The sequence below is a fragment of the Phyllostomus hastatus genome, unplaced genomic scaffold (genome assembly GCF_019186645.2).
Source record: "Phyllostomus hastatus isolate PE091 unplaced genomic scaffold, TTU_PhHast_1.1 phas_contig_283, whole genome shotgun sequence".
Taxonomy (NCBI): domain Eukaryota; kingdom Metazoa; phylum Chordata; class Mammalia; order Chiroptera; family Phyllostomidae; genus Phyllostomus; species Phyllostomus hastatus.
The window spans coordinates 1698366-1724354 of record NW_025333833.1 but is presented as its reverse complement, the minus strand read 5'-3'; the positions used below and the strand labels follow the sequence as shown (position 1 = coordinate 1724354).

The 25989-nt window shown below is 63.2% G+C and overlaps 2 protein-coding genes across 3 annotated transcripts in view; one reads left to right on the top strand and one right to left on the bottom strand.

The window, feature by feature from the left end:
• The window catches only part of RXRG (retinoid X receptor gamma), a 97871-nt gene that overhangs the window by 9857 nt on the left and 62025 nt on the right, over nucleotides 1-25989 (top strand). The gene's annotated exons all lie outside the window — the stretch shown is intronic.
• On the bottom strand, nucleotides 10597-18465 carry LRRC52 (leucine rich repeat containing 52). The gene is made up of 2 exons (XM_045838640.1): nucleotides 17844-18465; nucleotides 10597-10922 (listed from the first exon to the last, which is right to left on the bottom strand). Exons 1-2 carry the CDS (start codon nucleotides 18463-18465, stop codon nucleotides 10597-10599), a joined length of 948 nt encoding a protein of 315 aa, XP_045694596.1.

Here is a 25989-nt window from a genome sequence, read left to right as displayed (position 1 = left end):
TTATTTTTAGATATATAATTTTTCTTTTAAAACTTTACTTTTAGACAGAGGGAATGGAAGGGGGAGAAACGTCAGTGTGTGGTTGCACTCACACACCCCCTATTGGGGACCTGGCCCACAACCCAGGCCTGTGCCCTGACTGGGACTCGAACCTGGGACCCTTTGGTTTGCAGGCCAGCACGCAATCCACTGAGCCACACCAGCCAGGGCTAGTTTTCCTCTGTTAATTAAGGTTTTATGTTTTTAGAGTAGTTTCAGGTTCTCAGCAGAATCGAGTGCAGAGGTTTCCTGGCGTCTCCTGCCCCCCTCCCCCCAAACACAGCCTGCCGCATTGTCACCGTCCCGCACCAGGGTGGCTGGTTACATCATCTTCATCACCCCAAGTCCCTGGTGCACCTTCAGGTTCCCCTTGGTGTTGCACAGTCCCCAGGTTTGGAGACGTTATGAAGGTAATTTAGCAAATAACCCGAACGCATTTGGACCGAGCTTGTGAAATCAGCAGGTTAGCAGCTGGTGGATCCGGTTTGGAATTTGGGAGGAAGAAGGAGAAATGTGAGGAATGTGCTGGTTTTCCCCTGAAGCTTTGAAGGCAGTTCCGGGAGGGATGCCACCGCTCTGGGCAGCATGACAGCGCCACCTGGAGGTCGCTGTGCAGCTTCCGCGGGGACACCTTCGAAAAGCCAGCTGCGTTTGGGCGTGTCGGTTCTAAGAATCCAAATCAGTGCGTCCTTCCTTTTTTTTGCTCTTTTCTCTCTTGCTTCTTTGTCTCACTTTCACAGAGGATGTGGGGACACGGTTAACTGAATACGTTCATGTCAATGCAAGCTGCTTCGAAATGTGAAAAATACAGGGGCCCAGCACAAATAACGCCCCTTTTTTATTATTTAAACATCTTTTATTACAGAATCATAAGCATGTAACTCTGTAACAGAACAATATCACCCTCAAGCACACCGTGTGACATTGTAGGTGACATGTTCAAATTGCTGTCCGTCTTTTGTGAGACATTCACGTACCCTATCAACCACACTCAATATGTTACCTCTGCCAGACCCGGCACATAAATGTGGGGTTTATTACTATTATTTTAGGTGTTACCACATTTATTACCAAAACTGTTAGCCATCACCGACTGCATCTTGTACTACTCAGCGTAAAAACAGTCTCTGGGTGTATTACTGAAAAGTTATGTAGATCAAAATGGAAAATGTTGAACAAAATAGTTTCCTGTTGACTGGGAATTCTCACTTGGGAAGTATATTAAAAATCTTTATTTCACCCTGGCTGTTGTGGCTCTGTGGGTTAAGCACTGGCCTTCAAACCAAAGGGTTGTGGGTTCGATTCCCAGTCAGGGCACATGCCTGGGTTGTGGGCCAGGTCCCCCACAGGGGGCGCTCGAGAGGCAACCACATGTTGATATTTCTCTCCCTCTCTCCTTTCCTTTCCCCCTCTCTAAAAATAAATAAAATCTTTTAAAAAGTCTCTATTTCTGTCATTTTGAAGTTAGTAGGGATTCCTAATTCTCTCCTTAATTTTAATTTTTTTCTAGAACCTTTGTTCATAAACCGTGTAGTTTGACCCACGTGGGTTTGCCAGGGTGTCGGTTCCATTTGGCCCAAACAGTCAATGACATTGGCAATTTCCTGCGACTCCACCTAATATCTGAATAGGAAAAATGGTACCTCAGATGTTGATGCTGAATCCTTTTTTTAATATAAATAATCAGCTCCTAATGGGCTGGCTTTATACGTGAAGATTTTATCTGTGGTGCTTCCTCGCAGCCGGCCCACTGCAAACCCACCAGCCTGCTCGGCTCTGCACATGTGTGGTGTGGCACTCTGACCACAAGTGCAGGAATTCAAGGGCAACGAGAAGGCTTTCAGCACATGTCTTTCACAGCATCAACCACAACCCTCCCTGACAAGCGGGCGGTGACTGACTCAGAAACGGAGCCAGGCGCTGGGAGCCTGGCGTCCGTTCTTCCCGTGACCCTTGCGAGCGGGCCTGTTTCCGATTAGCGGTCTTTTGTTTTGCTTGAGACCCGCCGTGCTGCGGTTTCCTGGTGAATTTCCAGATCTTCTCCCATTCTCCTTGTACAACCCACTTTCTTGGCGGTGGGTCTCACCCAAAGACACGGTGTACAGAAAAGGGGCTTCTGGAAATTATCATGTTTCAGCAACAGAATTGTTTGAACATCTGACTATCATTTACGACCAGCATCTCTGGGCTCATCCATGGAAAATATCACACATCACGGGGAAATTGAGAAATGCTGGCAGGAGAACCCGGCGAGGCACGCCCTGCACTTGCCCGTGGGTTTCTGGGGGACCTCGGTCCAAGGTTATTTTTCCCTTCGGTTTCACTTGAGGGGCGTGTTCCTTTCTGCGGAGAGCCGAGGCGCAGAGTCTAGTTTTGAAGGTGAACTTGGGAAATCAGTTCATCCATGTCCGCCCCTGCAGACAGACAGTGTCTGGATGGACGGGGAGCCTGGCTCCAGAGCCGGGGGGGCGGGGGGGTTCCGGGTGGGGCCCAGCCTCGCCCAGGTGCTGTGCCCGGGTGCTGGTTCCGAGGGCTCTGCAAGGAGGAGACGCCGTGGGATTTGGGCCCCTGGTTTGTCCCCCTGGGGGAGGGGAGCCATCAATGGAGCCTGTCTTCATCTCTGGTTAGGAACTTGGTTCCTTATCTTTAGGAGTCTGTGGCCTTGTCGGCTTCTCGAAGGCCACTTTCCAGGGTTGTTTTGGGTGAGATTCGGAAAAACCTCCCAGGAAGCCCAGTTAGCCTGGGGGCAGTGAGCCTTGGGGGCTGGACGGCTTGACCCTTGCGCAGCGACCTCCCGGAGACATTCCCTCGTTTTCAAAGGCATCGACCTCGGCAGGGCAGAGATGCCGTGGCGGGCAGCAGAGCCTCGACCTTCTTTAACGTAAGGAAGGGGAAGAGCTTCGTTAGGCCCGAGTGCTTCCTGTTACACCCTTATTAATGAACTCCGCAGGTGAGGACGTTGGGATACTTAGGGAACAGGTCTGTCGCCTGTGAGACACACGGCCAGAGAAAAATCAGGCTTCATTTGTTCCTTGCAGCGTGTGTCCCAGCTGAGAGTTCAGCCGTCTGCACCGAGCTGCCGGGGGCACAGACTTCGGACTCCTGCCGGCGGCGGTCACGCGCTGATTAACGTTCCAAATGCCCCCGTTTACCAAAGCATGCTCGCTCTCCCTGAACTAGCGCCACCCGGCAGAAGTGCCGTGCTGCCCACGTGGGTGATTTAAATGGTCTAGTGGTTCCCTTAAAGAGGAAAAAGAAACACATGCAATTAATTTTTAAAAAGATTTTATGTATTTATCTTTGGAGAGGGGGGGAGGGAGGGAGAGAGGGAGAGAGGCTTGGAGTGGCTGCCTCTTATGTGCTCTCCGACCAGGGATGGGACCCGCAGCCCGGGCACACGCCTGGACCGGGAATCGAACTGGCGACCTTCCGCTTCGAGGAATGCAGTTAATGTTAACAGTACATTTCATTTAACCCAGGAGACCCCAAACAGCATCACGTCGCCATGCAGTCCACGTGCACATCATTCGTGAGATCGTGTATATTGTGATGTCTGTATGCAGTCTTAGAAGCCTGGCGTGTACTTTGCGTGTATGGTGTGTGTCAGTTCAGATGAGCCACGTCGCAGGCGCCCAGTCGCCTCGGGAGCGAGTGGACAGCAGAGATTCGAGTTGCTCCCACGTCTGCAGCCGGGCCGGGCCTCGGAGGGGCCAGAGGAAGGGGGTGGGGAGGAGGGAAGGATTCTCTCTACCCCTGGCTGGACAGAGAGAATCCACCGCCCCAGATTTCTCAGACGCGCTTCTGTTCAAAGGTGAAACCGAAAGCGGCGGCTCCTTTCCCTCGCACCCAGCAGGAGACGGCAACCAAGCTCACAGAGACTCACCGTCCGCCCTGAACCCGCTGAGTGGCAAGGACCAGAGCGCCGGCGGCCGTGGCCGGCAGCGTGGGGTGCGCTTGGGGCGCAGGGCACCCAGTTCTGGCAGGCCCCTGGGTCTCAGCTGTGGGCATCGGCAGGTCTGTGGGCTGGCTGGCCTTCTGCACTCGAGTGAGGTGACAGTCCCCTCACCAGGTGTGCGTGGGGACTGAGTCCCATGGCTCCCGTGACCGGATTCTTGCGCAGTCGGCGTGTGGTGTGCGTGGGGCCTCCGCACGGAGCTGGCCTCCTGCCCTTCCCCGCCCCTCGGTCTCACGCAGCGGGCCACTTTGCCAGCCTCCCTCCCTGCCCACTCCCTCCCTCCCTGCCCACTCCCTCCCTCCCTGCCCACTCACCCCTCGGCTGGGGTCGGAACTAATACGTCCTCCTCCACATTCCCAGGACCTCCTTTCTGCTGCGGCCCCTGCCCCCCAGCTCGCTGTGATCGTGGCTGTGTTATCCACGTCAAAAACTTCTTGTCAGTGTCGCAGGTTCGATTCCCAGTCAGGGCACATGCCTGGGTTGCAGGCCATGACCCCCCAGCAACCGCACGTTGATGTTTCTCTCTCTCTCTTTCTCCCTCCCTTCCTTCTCTAAAAAAGTAAATGAATAAAATATTAAAAAAAACAAACAAAACTTCTTGTCGACACCCCACTGATGATGGCAATACGTTCAGCAACCGCCCTTTCCAGGTCCACGAGAAAGACTGTGAAATCACTCCCAGCGGGGCGAGCAGACCAGCAGCACTTCCACTCTTGACCTGCAGGGGGCAGTGTTGTCTAAGTCACGGCCCTCTGTGACCGCGGGTCCCACTGAGTTAGTTTCCTTTTTTGGGCTTTGCGATTCTCTACCGTTCATTCTCACAACGTGGAAGAGAATTTGCATCAGCGAGTCTAGGGCGGAGCCCAGTGCCGGCCCCCAGCGTGCTGGAGGAAAGCCAGCACACGGTGCGGTCACTGCGGACCTCCGGGACAGAGAGGCTAGAGGGGTCCACCCTCAGAGGTGACAAAAAAACCCACGAGAGCCCCTGCAAACAGAGGCAGCTGACAGGCATCGGAGACTCCTCTTGTCCGTTCACTGCGGCCGCTGGGAGGTGATGTCCTCACTCCCCTCTCCCCTTAGCGGGGCCTGCCGTCCTTGACTTAGAGGGATGTGCCGAAACGGTTGTTCTGGGTTTTCGTATCTTGTCACCTGGAACGGAAGTCCCCAACACCGGGCCCCGGCTGGGTAGCTCCGTTGGTTAGAGCATCGTCCTGATTCAGCGAGGTTGTGGGTTCGGTCCCCGGTCAGGGCATAGACAAGAAGCAGCCAGCAAATGCATCAGTAAGTGGAACAACAAACGAGGTTTCTTTCTGTACCCCTGCCCCCTCTCTCTAAGATCAATAATTAAAAAAAAAACGGCAATAAACCGCCAGCACCCAAAGCAATGACTGTCTGGCTGTCATGGCTCATCTGCCCGCACCACCTCTCTCACCTGTTTGGATTAAAGACAGTGCAGCCGTGAAACCCTGCTCGCTCATTTTAACAACTCTCTCCCCGTCCCCCTGCGTCATACGCCAGCCTGACGAACGTCCAGTTTCCTGTGTCTGCGCCTCAGATGCATCGCCTACTCCCCCGGGCGCACTCCCCTTTCACCCTCCAGGCTGCGCCCCTCCTTCCGAAGCCCTCCGACACACCGCTTTCCCCGAGAAGCGGTTCTGGACCCCTTCCGGGAGCAGTCCCGGCCTTCCCTGAGCTCATGGGGGCACGGCACCTGGTCTGCCCCCTCTCAGGGCCGTGGGTGCTTTCTACTGATGCGCGTGTATGTGTCTCCAATGAGGTCCATCTCTTCGCCGTTTTTCTACGCCTCATCCTGCTGCTCATGCCGGCGTTTTCCGGGTAGGCGCTGTGTCTTGTTGCACGTCTGTGTGTTGAGTGCATGCGTGGATGCCCATGGGAATCTTCAGTGTCTGGCCTCTCGTGCAGATGGCGAAGACCCCAATGTTACGTTCGAGAACAGCTAACTTCGAGTACAGTCAGCGCCGCCTGCGATCGAAGGCCCAGGCATATACTCGAGTCTTCAGATGTGCTCCCAAGAACAAAACTGTCCCCTCTGGGGGAAATCAACAGATCTCTAAGGAGTCTCCCCACCCGGTCTGGTTTTCCTTGGGATGGTTAACGCGGCCTCCCTCCCCCGCCGCAGGGGCCCCGCTGAGACCGTGCCGGCGGGCGGGGGGGGGGCAGACGTTCAGGTCACAGGAGAAGCTGCTTGTCTTGGAACAGCACCCCGGCCCCCTGGGAAACATCTCCACGTTGGGTGGCTGGATAGCGTTTCCAGTTTTTCCGTGACTCACAGAGGGGCCAGGAGGGACGGCGAGGAGGCACAGCGGGGACGCGGGGCCCGGTTGGGTGGGTGGCGTCCGTCTGTGCTGCGGCTGAATCGCCGTCAGGGGAGTGGAGTTTCCCAGACGCAGCCTTTGGCCCCGCGCGGGGCCCCTCGGGGCTCCCCGGCCACCTGGGCAGGACCTGCTTGGGGGCAGGATGCAGTGCCACTCCAAGGAGGGCGACGGAAAATGTCCCGAGGTGTCACGTTTATTGGGGTTTCCTGTCGGGCCTCAGTCTCCTAACCGGAGCGTCCGATCCCGCGGAGCCAGTGGCTTCTCACCCCTCCCGCGGGGCTGCCCTCACCCTTGCCGGGGGAACCCTCCCTCCCCATCCTCCCCACCACCACCCTCGTGAGCCCGCGGGCCCTGCAGAATGTCTTCCTGGGGGAAGGCCCAGGAGACTGAGTCTGCTACAGGTGACCTGCCGGTGTGGACTCTGGCCAAGAGAGTAACTCGATGGTCTCCTCAAAAGCCTCTTCCTGGCGGTCCCCCCCTCCTCTCTTGCCCATTCCCCTCCCCTGCCCAGCCATGGGCTAGCTGGCAGGCATCCCGAGCCAAGGTCAAAGCTACGTCTTCATTAAAAGAGGCTCCTCCGCCGCCACCCCCTTTCCTGAGCGGGCGGTTCTCCTCCACCGGCCCCGGGCACCGCATCCCCCGCGGGGAGGTCAAAGGTACGGCAGACCCTCGCTCTGGGTGCTGCCCTCGGCCACTCGCTTACCCCTTGGGCTTTCGTCCTCCCCTTCCAGGTCCCCCGTCACCCAACCTGACTCGCTCACACGGACACCTGCTCATGTGTTTCCCCCGGAAACCAGGGGACCCGCGGGCTCACGACTTCGTGTTTTAGAAGGAGTCGGTCTGGGGTGTGTGTGCGCAAGTGCCCGGCACCTCCTCCTCGGGCCTCTGCCCCTTCCGTCCTGGCTCCCACGGTCTTTCCCCTGCCGACCCGGCCCCGCGACTCCCCGCCCTCCCCTGTCACCTGGGTCTGCCTGTGCCTGCCGTCCATTAGGAACTTGGAGACGGGGCAGGGCTCGATCTCTGTGATCAAACATTAGTGGGCGCCCCCTTTAAATAGGGGGTCCCGTCAGAAATGTCTTTTGTGGGATGGCTAGCTGAGGCTTGAACTTTTACGAGGTGCCTGGGCTGAGGGTTGGGAATTCAGATTCAGAACAGGGGCCGGGGGTGGGGTCTCTTCGGAGAGGCCCGCCTTACGGACGGAGTGAGCCGGAGCCAGCTGGCGGGATCAGGCGGCCCACCGTAAGGTTCCAGCCCAGACTGTGACGAGGGGCCGACGTAGAAAACAGACCACTTTGTATCTCCGAGTGTCGTGTTAAACCTCCTGTAGCGGCTGACGGTGCGTGTGTAGTATCCGAACCAGAGCAGGGTTGGTTAGAAGTTACGTTAGCGGACACTTTAAGACTGACTTGTCCCCCCGGGATTCTGTGTGCGTGACGTTGAACTTGTCAGCCAATCAGAGGACGGTTCCCCCCTTGGCGACACCGAGCCTCCGCATCCACGAAGACGGGGTGTCCTTCCACTTACGTGAATCTTTAATCCTCTCGGCAACGATCTCTGTGTGCGCGCCGCCCGGTTTACGACGGTCTCGCCCTGACCTCCGTCGTGACGTCTGTTCCTTGCAGATGCCGCGCTGGCCTCTCGGGGCCGAGAGCTGCTTTCTCTCCCACACGGACATGGGGTGGACGAGCGTCGGCTGACCGGTGCTCGTATGGGAAGCAGCATCCAGACCAGCAAATAATAATAATAATGCTGGAGTAGAGTGCGTCGTGTGCTCACAAGTTGAGACCTGCTTTTGCCCGCCCTGTGCTGGCATGTGCAGGAGGCGTGTGCAGGAGGCGTGTGCAGGAGGCGTGTGCAGGAGGCATGTGCAGGAGGCGTGTGCGGGGGGCGTGTGCGGGGGGCGTGTGCGGGAGGCGTGTTGGTGAGGGTCGTGTTTATTGGCTGACGTGGCCGTCTCAGGGCCGAGCCCTGTCTCACGCAACCCACAGTGTCTTCCTTTTTATTTTTGACCTTCGACAAAACCGGGGAAACCCCTGCAAGGTCCAGGGAGAGCAGAATCCTCGGGGCACAGGCCTCTTTGGGGCCGAACCCGCGCCCACAAACCCCGTGTGGAGGTGGAGGGAGAGCCCAGCTCTCGCCCACAAACTTGGCTTTGCTGATGAAGAGGCTCAGGCCCAGAGCGACAAACCTCTCACAGTCCCCGGGCCGGAGGTGCCGCGGGTCACGGGTCTCCGAGCCCCGGTGAAGAGGAAGGTGGGCACTTGAGGCGGTTCAGGGGGCTCGTCCTGCCCCCGGGGGTCGCCCTTTCCCGAGGGCGCGCTCTGTGCCAGGGACACGACTAGGTCCTTTCTGTCAAGGGTCTCTAAGTTAGAACCGCAGCCTGGGTCCGAGCCCCGTGCCCCTGAGGGGACAATGAGAACGACAGAGGTGGTCGCGTGTCCCAGGGCCACGCAGCTCGGAGGGACAGTCCCACCCTGTCGGTGACGCCCACCCATGTGGGGGAGTTCTCCTTCCTCGTCGTTTGCTGGGTGGGGGTCAGGGGTCAGGATTCGGACTGGACCGGCGGAGGCCGCTGCCGTCTGGATCCCGGCGGCCCCCGAGAGGCCTCCTCCGGGCCTGCGTGGTTTCCGGGCTACTGAGTCAGGTCGCTCCCTCGGGGCGGCCGGTCAGAGGGCCGCGGCGTCCCTGCCACGGACACGGCCCGCCACGTGCAGCGGAGGGAGGAACACCAGCCTCGCGCTACCTCTGCGGGGGCCGGGCCCGCTGCCCTGCACGTGGCCGTGGGGGAGGAGCAGAGCCGCTGAGGGGGGCACAGGCAGGGCGCCCCACGCCATATTGGGGTGGCCGCCCCTTTGTGCTGGGGTGGGGGCTCAGGACCCCTCTGGAGGGTGGCAATGCCTGGACCAGCCAGTCTTTGCTTTAACAAGTCACACACACTCACTCGTTTTTACCGAATGCACACAGAGCATACGGACAGGGCTGGCTCCTCGATGCCCTCAGTCGGGGGGGAATCGGCAGCCTTCCCTCCCGCTCCCCGTGGCCCCTCCCGGGGGCGGACCCTTGAAACGCTTCGGATGTTTTGGGTTTGGTTTTGGTATTGCTAAAGAACATGCGTGTTCTGCTCCTCGGCAGCTTTGCCCAGGCAGACGCCGCCTGAGGCCTCTGCAGGCCGAGAAACAGGGGGAGGAGACCCTTCCCCCGGCCCCCGTGGGGGCTGAGTCTCCAGTGCGCTGAGCTCACGAAACTTCGAGTTTGTTCCCACAGCTTGGCCGTCCTCGCCCCGAGGAGCGGGCGCACCTGGGGCCCTGCGGGCCTGGCCTCACTTCTCTCTGCAACACGCTGTCTCCTCTCGACTTTCCCTGGGGTCCGGACCGCGGCCGTGAGGAGGGCCAGCCCAGGGGCCGGACCACTTGGTGCGTGCGTGGTGCGCTCGCCATGTGGGCGTGAGCAGCGGTGGCCTGGGGACCAGCCGCCGTTCTGCCTCCTGGCCGCCGTGTGACCGCGCGCTGGTGGCGGGGCCTCTCTGAGCCTCGGGAGACGAGGCTGGCCACGGCCAGCTGCTCTGGCTGTTCAGGGCTGACCGGCGAGCACCTGTGCGTGGAGCTGCGTCAGGGCCGGGCACGTGGCAGGAGCCGGCCGGTGGGGGCCCCTCCGAGGCCTCGCTCCCGAGCTCTATCCAGGGCCCGAGCCACGAGCCGTCGGTCACGTCGACAGACATCTCCGGGGTGGGGGCAGCTCCCTGCGAAGGGGAGCACACGCACTCTGGGGGCTCTGCTGCTGCGACCATCTGGGCAGCCCCGTCTGTAATGTGCCCAGGCCGCACTCTGTCCCCGTGAACTCTGTGGCCGTCCGTCACAGGGTCCCTGCCTTTGTTGGGAGGGAGCGTGCAGACGCCCTCGGGCGACCTACATTCACGTCAGCTCTCGTCTCCGGGTCTGGAGTTCTTCCCCAGTTGATCTGGTCTACCCACGGTTCCCCCGAACCATGTACCTTCAAGGGGTGCACCTTGTGCCCGTATCTCTCGGTCCCCTCCAGCGCCTGGCGGAGGGTGGAGTCTCCTGCTGGGGGGGGGGGACGCTGCCCCAGCCTTTCCGGGCTGCATCTGCAGTCCCGCGGAGCCCTCAGCCACGCCCGTGGGCAGGTCGAGCGGGAAAGGACCCACCTGTGAACCGGCAACAAAATCTTTTATTTCACGGAGAGTTTCCAATCCCCAGGCCCGCTCTGCGGGAGTTGGGGGGGGGCGGGGGCGGGGGGAGGGGACGGTGGCTAAATCAGCTGCGGGAAGCCGTCCTGGCCCACGTCCACCCTGCTCTGGAAGATGCGCCGGCTGACCGCCACCCGCTGCCCGTGCTCGTCCTCCTCCTCCACCTCGCTGGACCTGCGCCGGGCGCTCTGGTAGACCACGGCGCACATGCCCGTGAGCCAGGCGGCCACGGTGCCCGCCGAGAAGATGCAGAAGCCGACGAGCAGCAGGAAGAGGTAGTCGCGGCCGTCCAGGTGCGTGATGCACATGTACCGCAGCGGGTTCCCCACCTGCGTGACGGGCCACCCGGCCAGCTCCGCGGGCTCCACGCACGTGGCGTTCTGGCCGTCTGCAGGGAGAGCACAGCAGGTGGGGCGCTGAAGCGGCGGACCCCCGGGGTCCCGGGGCCAAAGGGCGCCTGGAGGGGCAGCCTGGACCCCCCCCCCCCGCTGCTCCAGGTGCGGCCCGGGGGCACCCCCGGGGCCTCGTCTGAGGCGCAGCGTCTCCGACCCCCGTGCAGGGGGCTGTGATGGAGGGACGGGTGCGGGGGAAGGCGCCCGTCTGGGACTGAGGGTGGGCAGCGGCCTCCGGGGGGCCGGGGGATCTGTCAGGAGAGGGGTGGGGGGGCAGGGGCACAGTGACCCGTTAGAGTGTCTCCATCCGCCTGGCTCCGGAGCTCTGGGGCTTTCAGCCAGGAGGTCCCCCCACCTCCCCCCAAGGGTGGGGTGGGTGCCGAGGCCCGGCACGGGGGTGGGGGGCTCCAGCAGCTGCTCAGGGATCCCAGCAGGAGGGGCTGGGGTCGCCTGCCCCCGCCGCCGCCTGGGGATCGATACAGCCAGGACGTGCCGGGAAAGGAAACCATGGGCTTTGGAGGGGCTGGGGGTGTCTGGGTTGGGGGTGTCCCATCCTGCTTCTCAGAAGGCGTGTGTGGCTTTCACACTGGGGCCTGGGCGGCAGGGATGAGACTAGACATCAACCCCCTTCCCCCGTCTAGAGCGCCGCCTTCAGAGGAGCGACTAGGCAGCTCCTCAGCGAGGGGTGTGGGTGGCTGTGGGGGCGGGGCCGGGCTGCTCTCCCCACTTCCTCTGTCCCCCTCCCGCTCCCTGTCACCGCACGGCGCCCACTGGTTCCTAGTCTCCCAGCTCCGGTCCACTTCGAACACGCCCGGGGCCCCTTGCTCAGGCGCAGCTCTGCCCATGGCTCTCTGGCCCAGAGCCCCCCCCCAGCCCCCACTCTCCTCTGGGCCCCTGAGCCCAGAGCCCCCCCCCCCCCAGTCCCCACTCTCCTCTGGGCCCCTGAGCCCAGAGTCCCCCAACCCCCCACTCTCCTCTGGGCCCCTGAGCCCAGAGCTGCCCCCCCCAGCCCCCACTCTCCTCTGGGCCCCTGAGCCCAGACCCCCCCAGCCCCCACTCTCCTCTGGGCCCCTGAGCCCAGAGCACCTGCCCCTTCCCCTTCCCCCGCCTGGCTTCCCCGTCCCGCCCCAGTCACACAGCCCGTGCTGTCCCTCGACTGCCCGCAGCTGCTCCCGCTGCTCCCGCCGCTCCCAGTGCCCTCACCGCCCCGCCCCCCGTCTTCACGGTCGCTCCTTTCTGGCCCCCCAGGTCCAGTGCAAGTGCGTCTTCCCAGGACACCTCCTCCAGCCTCATCCCCGTGGCCCAGGGGACACGGGACTGTCCCCACCGCTGGACTCCTCTGCGGCATTTCCTCGCAGCATCCTCACTGCCCCCGCCACGCGCTAGCTGGCCGCCCCGGGTGGTCACTCACCCCGGGAGAGGGGGCCGTTTTCCAGCCTACGAGGTGGCTTTGAGCTCGTGGGATCTGTGTCTGGTTTTTGCCCCTGTTAATAGGAACCATCGTTCATGGGAGGAATTCGTTGATTTTTTAAATATTTGGGGATCGGATAGCACTATTGTTGTTACCGAATTCTGGTGGAAGTCTGCTGCATGCAGAGACGTACCCTCTGCGGTTTCAGTGCTTTGGGATTTGCTGAGCACGGGCTTTATGGCCGGACCTCACGAAGTCCGTTGTGGCAGCTCCGGCCCGCGTCCTGAGACGCCGCGGGTGGGCCTTCTCGGAGTCCCCGGCCCCGCGGGTGCTGACCTGGCTGTGGTCCTACGGGGCTGTTCCGCACCTGTCCTGACTCTGGGTCTCTGCTGACTTGCCGTCGACCTTCCCGGGCCATCCTGTCCCCCACGCACTAGCGGTCTGTTCGTTATCCAGGGAGGGAGGTTCCCGTCACTAGTTTGGGGCGTGCGCCGCTCCGCTGCTCCGCACGGCCCTGCCACGGCCCCGCCACGGCCCCGCCACGGCCCCGCCATGCTCTGCCTTGCACAGCGCAGCCCCGCGGCGAGGTGCGGAGGGGGCCAGAGCCGCCCCTCTTCCCGGGAGCCTGACCCTTCCCGGCCCTCTCAGGTAACGCCGCCGCCTTCCAGGCCTCCGCGTCCGGTGGCGGGGAAGGGCTGTATCGGGTCGGGTGTCCGGGGCTGGGGCTCCCACGGTGTATCTTGTCCCATCTTTGCTTACTCTCTCTGTGTCTGTACTTAAGGCGCGCGCTCTGTAAGCAGCAGCGCGTGGCTGGGTTGTGTTTCTTACCCAGGCGGGCAAACCTCGTGTCTGAGTCAGCCACTGACGTTCCATGTCAGACTGATACATTCGGATTAACTGCTGGCTTCTGTTCGCCCCACTGACTGATGCACCTTCCCTCCGCTCCCTTGCCTTCTGTTTCATTGTTTCCTTTCCCTAGCTTGTTGATTACCTGTCCTTCTCCTGCTCTGGTGTCTCCACTTGGGTGTCATAGACCCAGCTACTGAGCCGGAGTGCTTGATGTGTGAGGTGCTTTGCAAAACTAACCTCTGCTTCTCTCGATCCCTGCCCCCCCCGCCACCCCGCCCACTGCGCAGTTTTAATTATTTCCCTGCTACGGAGTGAGCACGTTGTTTATAAATCATTCCCTCTCTGGCTCGGGTGACCTCCTTGCCTCCGACAAACCCTCCCGGGCACCGTTGCGTGTGCTGCACGCTGCGGAACCCAGGGCCGCGCTCACCTCCCAGGCAGGGGCCCCGGCCCACGACGCACTCCCTTGCCCCGCCCCCTTCCGTGGGCCCCGGGCCGGCGCCCCAGTTAGAGAGCCCAGGTATAATTACAGGCGCCATGAATGTTTAAACCCTCCCTGCAAACCACTCCTGAGGACGCATAACCCGCCCCCTTGTCTATTTCCACGAGGAGCACGCTGCTCACGGGGGTGGGGACCTGAGTGCCGGGAACGGGCGCCTGGAGGGGCGACGGGCCGGCATTTCCGAGCTCGAAGGAACCTTAGCTCAGCTGCTCCCAGGGGTCCCGGCTGGGCCGGGCTGCGGCCCCCTCCTGAACTGCACGGGCGCACTGTGCCCCCCTCCCCGACTCTCAGGTTTTCTGGGTGGTTTAGGGACCCCTGGCACAGCTGTCCCCCCTCAGCCCCTCACTGCCCCCCTGGGGCTGCTCCTCCTGCTGTCGGATGCGGGGAGCAGCAGGCCGGGGCTTTGCGGTCGGGGGGGCGACACAGGGGAGCAGAGCCTGCACAGTCTGGGGAGTGTCCCCCTACCCCCACCCCCCCGCCCTTCCCTCTGGCCTCTGCCGCAGGGGACTGGCACGGCAGCCGCAGCGGAGAAGTGTGAGGATTGAGTTTGTTCTGGAAATCTGTGTTCCGGCGAGTTGCGGGTGGCTGTGCTGGGCGGGGGGATGCGGGGCGCTGACCCAGTCACGGCAGCCTTCGGTGTGGGAGGGATCGCGGGGGAATGGGGCCAAGAGGCGCTCTGCTCGCGGCGCCCTCCAGTGGCCTCCACCCGGAGCAGCGCCGGAGGCAGCCATCTGCTCTGCCCCACCCCCACCTTGTAGCAGTCCTGCCCAGACCCCCCCCGCCGGGGGCTGTCACCGAACAGCTGACACAGAGGGTCCCTCTGTCCTGAAACCACCCCACGCCCACCCCTGGCACCTGTCCCTTTGTGAGTTCTCACTATTTCTGATTGTTCCCGGTTACGCTGCGAATGCCGCACAAGGGAGACGTTTGGGAACAGCATCACCCACTAATGTCTCTGTGCCGGCCACGCCGGAGCGGCCGCCGTGGGGCCAGGATGCGGGCCATCGGCTCGGGGGTCCCGGGATGCAGCCCAAGGCGCACCTGCCCCTACCGCCCTCTGAAGCAGAACCTCGGGGCCTGGCTTTCCCGTGCGCACAGGGTTCGAGTGCCGCTGGTCGAGCAGGCCAGGCCTGGGAGGAGAGGGCAGGGCGCTGGTCCCCGGGGGTCCGGGAGGGAGGTGGTGGTGGTGGAAGAGACGTTGTTGTGGTCGAAGATGGGGGACACTTAGGACACGGTGGGGGGCGCAGGAGTGACAGCAACCTGCTTCTCAGTCGCACTCCTGGCTGTGTGACTGTCGTCTTGTCTCCGGGGACAGTGCCCTCGGCACGGACCCGTCAAGGCTCGTCCAGGACCCCGTCTGCTGCCCACTGGCCTCCTCTCGCTTCGTCTGAGTGCACCTTGCCTTTCTCTGCAGGTGCTTGGGCGGCCAGCCAGGGGCGCCTTGGAGAGTGTGTGACCCCAGTCCCTTCCCTCGGGGACAGGTGAGGCTCGGAGGGAAGACGCCCCAGGTCACGCGGTGGCGGGCGGGGCCGGGGCCGTGCCCTCTGCTCCCACGGTACCTTCTCCCTCGTGTCGCCCTGGATTGTTGTATTAAAGTCGGGAATGGGACCTCTCTCTCTGTGGTCCAATCACCCCGACAACCTGTCCGAGTGATGAGCCTACAATCAATGTTCGGGGTGAAGGGACTGCAGTGTGACCCCCTGGCACCGGCGGAAGCAGTGAACTTGGATGGCAGGGGGTCTCCGTGCCGTGAGGAGGCTGGATTCGAAAGCGTCCTGTTAAAAGGTGGCACGGACCCACGCGGCAGCCGCTGGCCCCGCATGTGGCTGTTTAGACGAACGGGAATGAAGTAAGATGGGACGTCCAGTCCCTCAGTTGCACTCGCCACCTTTAAGGGCTCAGGGACCGCACGCAGTGTATTGGTGAGCTCGGATCTGGGCTGTCCCCACTGGGCAGCGCCGGACCAGGCCTTGGGGGTGGGGGGCGGGGATGCAGGAGGCCCCCTCTTTGCATTTCTGAGAGCATCCGGAGAGGCCTGGGCCCTGTCCTGCGAGGAGGCGCTGTCTGGGGTGAGGCTCAGTTGCCATTCTCCCCTCAGATAGCTCTGATGACCGGGCAATTCCAGCTCCCACCGGCCACAGGTCCTCCTCTTTGCTGAGCTCTGCCAGGAAGGAAATGGGCTCCGTGCGTCTGTTTCGGTTCCGCATCCATCCGCCCCGGGGCGGCACTTCCGCCGGAATGTCCTCCCGCGTTGCAAAGTGAGCACCTGGACCCTTCGAGAGCCTGGCTGGGTTTCAGTGCCTCTGGGGCATGTCCCGTCGGAGGGAGGCCGTTGGTAATGGCCCCAAGCTTTGATGTTCCTGTTAGTGTAGCCATGAAATCTCGTGAACGGAACACACCTACCCCCCACTCTGTCGGGGGGTGACTTGAATCAGAATGTGACATGGGGAAACACACATTGTTGCCCTCGTGCCTTGTGTCTGATGACCTTCCCATTTCTTTGCTGGGGACTTGGCTTCCTTCAAGGTGACACAATGTTGCAGATAAATCTCAGCTAATGGGATTTCCCAAGAATTTCCTCCTTCCTCTGGAGCAAGAGCTGGTAGCCCATGCGTCATTCTGGCCAGGGATTCACGTGTTTTTGCGGGGCCCTCTTTGAGATCAGTGCACTGTTTGGGGCCCAGAAGGGTGATCCTCCAGTGGCTCATTTTAGCCCCAAGGGAGGCCTCAGACGGGGAGATATTGGAGCAGAGGAATTGCTCAGTGCCCTGCGGGCCGCCCCAAAGCATACCAAGTAGGTGACTCTTTCTCCCCAGGCCCGGTCTGCCCCACAGTGGGACCGGCCTCCTTGCCCTCATCCCCAGAAAGACACCTGCACATCCACACCCGTTTCTGGAGGGGCGGGGGGCTGGTCTCCAGGGAGATCTTCACTTTCAGGCCCAGCCACGGCCGCCCTGCTGCCGCTGGCCGCGGCCCGGGGCTCTCAAGGCCCGGCTGAGCCCAGGCCTGGTCGGGCTTCTGGGTCTGCTCTCCAGAGGCCGGGCCCCTGGGGCCATGACTTGTGTAACGGCCCAGCTCCCTCCGAGATTCCCTCTGCCCCGTCCTCTCCGGGACCAGAGCCCTGGGACCTGCTGCCCCCTTCCCACCCCACCTGTCCCCACGGGCGCCTGTGCAGTGGTGTCTCCTGGACAGTGTGCTGCCCCTCCGTACCACGCGTGCTGACCCTTCCCGACACCCAGTGCCGGCCCCGGGACCACCCGGCTCCGTCTTTCCACACCTGCCGGGCGTTTGCTTACGGAATGCTGCGGTGTGCCCGACCTCGGCGGGTTGGTTCTGTCCTTACGCCCGTCTGAGAGACGAGGGAAGAGGCGCTAGGGCGCCCCGGGGCCCTGGCAGAAGGGGGGGGGGCGTGGACAGAGCAGCAGCCGCTGGCCTGGAGATCTCCGGGGCGAGACCCCATTCAGGCTGTCCTCTCAAGGTGCAGCCCGAGGAGGTGGGCGTTGTGAAGACAGAGGGGTGCTGGTATGAAAGCTGCTCCCCGCCCTGGCCCTCCCCTCTCTCACTGTCCAGGGGCTCATGTGCCCCCACCCCCCAATGCCTAAGGAACTTGCCCTGCTCCCCACCACACCACCGGGTTTTCTGCCGCCCGTGAGTGACCGGATGTGCTTGCACTCTGGAACCCCGCGTCTGAATTGAGCAGATCAAAGTGCTTCCCAGTGGGAAACGGTGTCCCTGTACCACTCTCTTCCTTCGCCACTCCGGGCCTTGGCCGGTCCCCGACTCACCCTGTGTGTTGACATGCCACCTCTGTGGGTGTGGTGACATGACTGTCCCCACGTCGAGGACCAGGAAACAGAGGCCCAGAGCAGCGGTGACCCTCCCAAGGGCAGCCCCGCCGTGAGCACGTGCTGAGTTGGGGACCAGACCTCAGCTCCTTGGATTCCTCTTCCAGAACCTCCCGGCCGGCCCTGCCGCCTCCACGGCCGCCCCAAGGACGGGCCCGCAGAGCGGTCGGCGCCCTCTCCTTCCGTCGGCCTCGCCCAGATGCCCGCCCCACCCCGTCCTGTGTTTCGACTCCCCCTTGTCTGGAACCCACGGCCCTGACTCCAGCGCATGTCCCCCCCGCCCCCTGCCCCGGCCCCGCCGCGCCCTCACCTGGGTAGTCCAGGTGGGTCACGATTAAGTAGATGGTGAAGTCCAGGAAGGAGCAGTTACACTTCCAGGGGTTCCCGCTCAGGTACAGCGTCTGCAGCGTGGGGAGGTTTTGGAAGGCGGCGTGGTCCAGGGCCTGCAGGCCGGTGTCCCTGAGGTCCAGGAACCTCAGGGAGCTGGTGTTGGCGAAGGTGTACTTGTCCAGGGACGACAGGTGCGGGTTGTGGGAGAGGTTCAGCTGCACCAGGCTGCTGAGCATGGAGAAGCTGTGTGGGGACACCGAGGTCAGGTTGTTGGAGCTGAGGTCCAGGTAGATGAGCCTGAAGACCCCGATGAAGGTGTAGTCCATCACCTCGCCGATCCGGTTGTTCTGGCAGGCCAGGTAGACCAGGTCGCTGAGCAGCCCCAGGTTCATGGCCGGCAGGAAGGTGATGTGGTTGTCGTTCAGGTAGAGCCTCCGGGTGTCCAGGGGTATGTCCGGGGGGTACTCCTTCAGCTGCGCCCCCGTGCAGACCACCTCCTGGTCTTGGCACTGGCAGCCGCTGGGGCACCTGGACCCCGACACCAGCACCATGCCGAAGGAAAAGAGCAGCCACCGGGGCCCGGGGCCCGGGGCGGGGGACATGGTGGGAAGGCGCCGTGCCACCTCTCTGTCCTTCCACCTTCGGTCAGCAGGCGGGTGGCGCCGTCCCTCTGATCGGAAGGCTGCGGAGGGGCCGGCGGGGGCGGGGCGCGGGCCAGGACCGGAACACTCTAGCTCGGTGCAGAGAGATTTTCCATCACAGCGGGGCCGGCAGAAGCTGAGACGCCAGGCCCAGGGCCCCGCCGCGCGCTCCCAGGCCGCCGCTGGCAGCCGGCCTGCTTGGCAGCTCTGGAAGGTCTCGCCCTCGCCCCGCGTTTGCGCGTGAAGGAGAGCCGGGGGACAGCCGCCTGGCCGCGAGGTTGCCCGTGGGCACCTCTGTGATGTCAGCAGCCTCAGAAGCCTCCCTCCGGGGGGCGTGGGGGTGTCGGTGTGTCGGTGAGCGGCTGTCCCCTGGGGGATTCGGGGTCTGCAGCACGGGGGTGTGCGAGTGTGTGTGTGTGTGTGCGCGTGAGTGTGTGGCAGCTCCCCACGGCGGAGGATTAGGTTACTTCGGACTCCCTCATCCATCGGCCGGGGAGGGCACCCAGTCCCCCTCCCTGCTGTACCAACGTGCAGAGGGGTTTGTTCGAGGTTCCTCCTCCTCAGAGGGCTCTTGAACTTGGGGTGGGGGCGCCACAGTTTCTGTTGTGCCCGGAGGAGATGGGAAAAGGGGGAGCCCCTCTGACGTGAGCAGGGGCCGTCCCCTGCCAAGGTGCTTCTCTGAGTCTGCACTCCTCGTTTGCAGGTGATGCTGTCTGCATTTTATATGTATATATGTGTATATGTATATATGTATATATACACACACACACAGACACACACGCAGGGACACAGGGTCCAGCGCAAGTAGCACCCCCTTGTTATCACAAAATCTTGTGTTGCAAAGTCATAGGCATGTAGTTCTGTAGCAGAGCAATGTCCCACTCCAGCACGCCATGTGGCACTGTAGGTGACACGTTCGCAGCGCTGTCCGTCTCGGGGGAGACATTCACGTGCCCGGCCCACCTCAGGCAGGCAGGCAGGCAGGCGTTCCCTCTGCCGGCCCTTCTGTGTGTGTGTGTGTGTGTGTGTATACATACATACACACACACGCACATATGCTGGTGTTTGAACAAGGAGAAGCCACTCTCCTGAAAACAGAACGCAACTGCATTTCTTTAAAACCCTGAGCGTGAATGATACGAACAAGGTCTCACTGCTGCTGCCCTCCTGGGGCTTCTCCAATGCTGCGTGCTCCCAGCGGGAATGTGTCTGCCCGGCCTGCCTGCGGGGGGAGGGGTGGACGGGAGCCCCGTGGGGGTTACGTGTGCCACCCGGTCTGGAAAACGGTCTCATTCCTCCAAGCGTCCCTGTCCCACCAGCTGTGGTCGCGGGCGAGGACATGAAAGGCTTGTTTCCCTTAGCGCCGCGCCCGGCACCTGGTGGGCGATAGCTGTCACGTGGCCGGTGCCCGATGCCCGAGCGTCCCCTCCTCTTCCCCGCCAGCAGAGCAATTAATACCCTCGGCGCGTCCGAGGCGGGTGGCTGACCCCGCTGCGATCGCTTACTCAGCATTCCTCCGGCGACGGCGCGTGAATTAAGATGATGACTGAGGGGTGTTTACCAAATGGAAAGTGACCTCATTTAGGTAGAAACGCGAACACTTAAAATAATGACCCCCGTGGTAATTGTGCTAATTGAAGCAGGGTGGTATTGATAGGGGAGTTACCCTTTCCCTGTAATTAAAAAAAAAAGTTCCTGGCTGGCTCCTACGGGACCGCCTGGCGCGGGGGGCTGGGGGTGGGGGGGGGCGCCCGCCCACGGAGCAGGGCCGGTTTCTGCGGCTGCTGTGATTCCTCTGGGGGGGCCGGGCCGGGGACCCGCTGGGGCAGGGGGGCGCTCTCCTCAGCGCGGGCCGTGGTCCCTGCTGCCTGTTCCCTTTTTGTGACTGACTTCCCCGAGGTGACCTTGGCTAATAGAATGACGTAGGTCTCAGGGGTGCGATTGTACGGCGCATCACCTGTGCATCGGGCGGCGTGTCCACCGCCCGAGTCTGGGCCCCTCCCATCACCACTGACCTCCCCCCACCCTCCCCCTCCTCATCCAGTCCCCACCCCTCCCCCTCCGGTCCGCACCCCTCCCCCTCCGGTCCCCACCGAGCTGTGGCCTGCGTCTGTGAGAGTTCTTTCCCTCGACCCCTAGGTAGCCGGTCTCCTGTCGATGAGCTCTCACGGCTGCCCGGCCCGCCGGGCTCGCCCACTGGCTTCCCGACTCTCCGCCTCGCCTGTCCCGCCTTTCTCCGGCTTTCTGACTCTTCCTCTCCTGGGGGGGGCGCGGGGGCGTCTCCAGGCTGCCCCGCTGAGGTCCCAGCCCCCTCCCGCAGACCGGCTTTCTCCAGACCCCGGCTGCGGCCTCAGGCCTGTGCCCGTCTGGCCGGAGGGTCACCGGGGCTCCCACGCGGCAGAGCCTCGGAGACTCTGGGAGGGAGGGCGCACCGGGGCCTCCGGCCCACACCGGTCGGCTCCGCCCCTCCCTCCTTGAGCACCGCTGTAAGGAACCGTGCAGCGATTAACCGCCAAGACCCGCCCTTTTGCTGGAGGTGGCTCTGTGTGCGGGTCTGACCTCTCAACTCCCCAGGGACCGGGGTCAGCTTTGCCTGTGTAGACCAGGTCCCTGAACCGTGTTCCTGGTCTGGACGCCGCGGGATGTTTGCGAAGCAGAGACCGAGCGGGCCGGAGGAGGCAGAGCAGAGATCGGAGCCTCCCCAGGCTGGTTTTCTCGGGCCACACCCCATGAGGGGTCGTTTCGGGGGTCCGGCCTTGGGAGGTGTCGGACGGGGCTGTGTGTCCTGGGCGGGGTGGCTGGGCGTCTCTGGGCGCTCCCCGTCTCATCTCTGTCCTGAGGGAGGCAGCTCGACTGCTTCCAGCTCCCCCGAGGGCTGCGCGTCTCTTCTTCAGGGAACGGCTCAGACACCACCTGGTGGGGGAGGGACTCGAGGCCACACGGCCTCTGTCCAGTGGCTGCAGGGACGGAACCTGCAGCGTCAGCCCCAGCTGGGCTGCCTTCGGTGCGTGCGGCTGTCCCGCCAGCCCGCCTCTGCCCCTTAGGGGGCGGGCGTCCAGCCAGCAGCTGAGGGACCCCCACAGGGGCACAATCTCCAGCTGGGTCCAGGCCTGGCAGACTCCCCCTTTTAGCCGGATCTGGTGGGGGCACTGCTTTCCCTGCATAAGCATCCCCTGGGAAGCAGACAAACTGGTCCTCTTGGAAGAGAAAGAAGTCCCCCCTGGCTGGTGTGGCTCAGTGGACTGAGTGCAGGCCTGCGAACCAAAGGGTCACTGGTTCGATACCCAGTCAGGGCACGTGCCTGGGTTGCAGGCCGGGTTCCCCAGTAGGGGGCGTGTGAGAGGCAACCACACATCGATGTTTCTCTCTCTTTCTCTCTCACCTCCCATCTTTCCAAAAATAAATACATAAAATCTTTTTTTAAAAAAAGAGAAAAAAGTTCCAAAACCTGGTGGAAGGTGGGCTGGGGCCCCTGGGACAAACACATACCTCCCCCCCGCCCCATGTCTGTACCTCCCTGTGGGCCTCGGGTCTGTGTTCAGGACCGAGTGGCGGGATTATTTTTGTCTTTTCCCTCAGGCTGCCGGTGGGCGGGCGGCTCAGCAGGCGGGACCCTGAGAAGCACAGGCCCGAGGGGACCGCGCCCACGGAGGCCCGTGTCTCCAGGCTCCTTCCGCATTCGAGTTTCCTGCCGCTCCCACACCCAGAGCGACCCGAGGACGCGTGGAACCCTGTGTCGTTTCGGGGGCTGGGATCACAGCCGTGGCTTCTAACAAATGCACGGGACCCCACGGGGCGCTGTCATCGTGCCGGCACTCGAGTGGGGACCCGGCGTGGGAGCCCGCTGACCGGGGAGGGCTCCGGTGCCTGGTGCCCGGTGGGTGTCGCTGTGGGGGGGCAGCTGAGTCGGAGCTTCCCCGTGGGAGGGCACTCACCGGGTGACTCTGGGCGGGCGGGCGGGCACCTGGGCCTCTCTGGCACCGGTTCCCTCTCTGATGAGACGGGGTGACAGGCACTGCTTCCCCGGCGTTGCTATCAAAGTTACATGGGATTGGATGGAAGACCGTCACTGTCCTTTACGAATCCCCCTGTGTCCGGCGTGGGGTCCTCCCAGCCACCCAGCGAGGCACGCGCTGTGACCCCCGTCTTACAAACCGAGAGACCGGCTCCACGAGGCGCCCCTTGCCCAGGGTCACAGAGCTGGTGACCGCACAGGCCAGATGACATGCCCCGCAGGACTGGGCTCTGTCCTCCGCGCGTGAGCGGACGCCGCAGGACGCCCACCGCCGGACCTGCGGGCGGCAGGCGCTTCCCCGCCCGCCCCTCCTCGCGCCCCGTGGCCCCTGGACGTGCGGCCCGGCAGACCGCTGTGGCCGCGGGCTGTTTAACCTTGCGGCTGCTCGCCCTCCAGGAGGCTTCCGACGCTCTTCGGCTGTAAGTGCCTTGGAGACGGTCCTGTGTGTGGCTCTTCGCTCCTGGGGCCGGGGGTCTGCAAGCAAACACGATGAGCTAATCTCACTCGGAAAAGGGGCGGGGGTGCCAGCAGTGGTGGACTCGCCCGTGGCCGCGGGGATGCGGGTCCCTCTGCAGCTGCTCCTGCCGGGAGGGGCCCTCCCAGGCATCTGGGCGGGCTCTGTCCCCCTGGCCACCCCCTGGGCATCCTGTCCTGTGGGAGCCCCTGAGAGTGAGCACTAGAGAAATCTCCCCCAAACCGGGTGAGGCCCCCTCCCCTCAGGCGTGCTCTCCAGGGCCCTGTTGACACTAACAGCCTCACGCAGGAAGCCTGGGGTGGCCCCTCGGGGTGGGGGGGTGTCTGTGCCTCCCACAGGCCCGCGGGAGGCCGGGTCAGCGCTCCTCGCGCAGAGGATTTTCAGAAGACACTTGAGGGCAGGTGAGACTCGGAGCATCCCCGAGACGGGTGGGCGTCACACGGGCTTCTCTACTCGGTGCTGTGTCCACTCGGCAGGTGACCGGACATGGGGAAGGACCACGTTCGCCCTGAGCTGGGCGGTGAGGCGCCCCCACGGCCAGCTTCTCCTAGTGTCTTTGAAAGGCTGTTGACCGGGGAAGGCTGGCATTCAGAGATGCATTCTACCACACGCTCTCTCATCGGGACCCCCCCGGAGGACGAGGCAGGGACCCCGAGGGGGCCGGCTCCGTCTGCTGTGCTGCGGCCAGCGGCAGGGGGGCTTCCCGTGGGAGCTCAGGCGCCTACTGCCCCAGGGGTGGGTGTGGGGGGCCTCTTGGCAACTGTTCACTCCCTGGACCCACCGCAAGCTCCCGGGAAGGCCTGGCCGTGGCCCCAGGGACACGGAGCCGAGGAAAACAGGCCGCGGAGCGACTTGTTACCTTTGCGGCCAGCGCTCTGGCTTCCGTCGCCGGGCCGGCTGCCCGTCTGAGTCTTGTCCGCAAGAACCCCGTGAGGGCAGGTGTGGACCCCGGCCCCCCCCCCACGCCGATGTCCCACGGTCATTAGTGTCCGCCCCAGAGGCAGGAGCGCTGGTCTGTCTTGGGGTCAACAGCCTCCGCCTCCCGGACCTCGTCCTTCCCGGAGACCCTGCGCCCGAGTCTGTCCGCTCCGGAGCTGCAGAGCGGACGGCCGGAGAGGTGCCCACCGGAGACTCCCTCCCAGGCCGCTGCCCGTCTCCCCCGTCTTCCCAGCTGACAGCTGCCACGTTCGTGCTCGCGGAGACGGAGGCTTTGGCTGTTGCCCTGGTAACAGAATTGTTCGGCTGAGGTGTAGATGCTCTGTGCCTGGCGAGGTGACGTCTGTCACAGCCACCCGCCTCACCCTCCCTTCCCTGCCTCGCCAGCTCCGGGCGCTCCTGGCCGGCCTCACACCCGGGCAGCTGCCCCCGGCTCCCCGTGGCCTCATGCCCCTGCCCACCTCCCCTCCCGGCTCCGCGAGGCCCTTTCCTGTCTCGGAGCCCCCACGCCGGCCACCTCCCCGCCAGCCTGAGCGCCCCACCCACGGCGCTTCCTGCCGCTCGCAGTGCCGTGTGCTCCGGCTGAGAGCCCGTGGCCGTGGCCGGCCGTGGGCAGGGATGGGATGGAGCCAGCAGGGGCCGGAGGGGGACCCCAGAGGCCGAGTGGGGGCTGGCTGGGCGGGAGGCAGCACGGCGTGATGTTTGGGGTTGGGGTAGGGTGTCGCCGTTGGGCGCCGGTGGTGGCTGTTGGGTGTACGCCCACATACGTGGTGGTGGCCAAGGAGGGGGAGGTGGCAGGTGGAGGGACGGGGTAAGCTGGGCCATATTTCCCCCACGGGCGTTCTTTGCAGTGGGGGAAGATGCTCTGGGAATCCAGGGGCCACAGGTGTCCCCGCAGGACGTGGAACTCGGACTCCAGGGTTCACCGGAGAGGCTGACGGGATGCACCGGGAGGGGGTCTCAGGGTGGGCCGGTCAGGCCCCGGGGGTGGAGCCCTCATCGGCCGATTAGTCTCTCAGGAGAGGGGCCCCGGGGAGCGTCCGTGGGGTGGGGGGGTCCGTGGAGTCTGAGACTGGAGGCGGGCCCTCCCCTGACCCCGTGGGAGCCCCGACCTCGGCCTCCAGCTTCCGGAACTGGGGACCGGAGGGGGGATAGGGGGGCTGTTTGTGAGGCAGCCGGCGGGGGGGGGGTCCGAGACTCCGGGGTGAGACGGGTCGGCTTTTAACCGTTTTCTGCTCTTTTAATAACAATGCCTCCGCGTGGGACCTGGGAAGTGTCGCCCCCACCCCCCACCCCCGTCATGCCAGGGCCCCGCACTTCCAGTAACTGGGGCGTGCGTTTCCGTCCCGTCTCGTTAAGCCCGAACCTGTGCAGACGTACATTTAATACCCAGAGTACGCTCTCCGCGTGGTCCCCGTGAGGATAAACACTTGAGCTATCTTCCGGAGCCCATTCTGAGAAATTACACTTAGTTGCCATAGAGAGAAAGAGAGAGAGAGAGAGAGAGAGAGAGAGAGAGAGCGAGAGAGAGGAGGCAGAAATGCATTAAAATGCATCATGCTCTTCGTGTTTGGGAAACTCGTTTAATGAAGTGTTCAGGGCCCTGAGTGCGCCCAGACCCAGAAGCCTATTCATGGGTGGAATGTGCAGCCCGCCAACCCCCCCCCTCCCCCCCCGCCCACCGGGAGCTTCCGACCGCTCCCGGCCTCTGCTCGGAAGCCAGCGGCGGCTCACCCGCGTCCTGTGCACGGACGGCGTTCCGTCTTCCCAGCGTGCGGCAGCCCGGCTGCGGCAGGGCCGGCCCCAGCTCCCTTCCCCGGCTCCTTTGAGACCCCCTCGTGCCGCGGGTGCCGGCCGGTGCTGTGACACCCGGCATCGTTCACCCTCGGGCCCTCTGTCTCCCGCTCTGTCCCTCGGCTGCCCCCACCTGCCCTGCAAGACCCGTCCAAGTCCCCGTGCAGTTCAGACGCCGGTGTCCTTCGGGTCCCTTCAGACGGCATCACCCAGGCTTTCCCGGGCTTTACCGCACTTTCATGCTGTTCTCTGTGTGGTGCAGCCT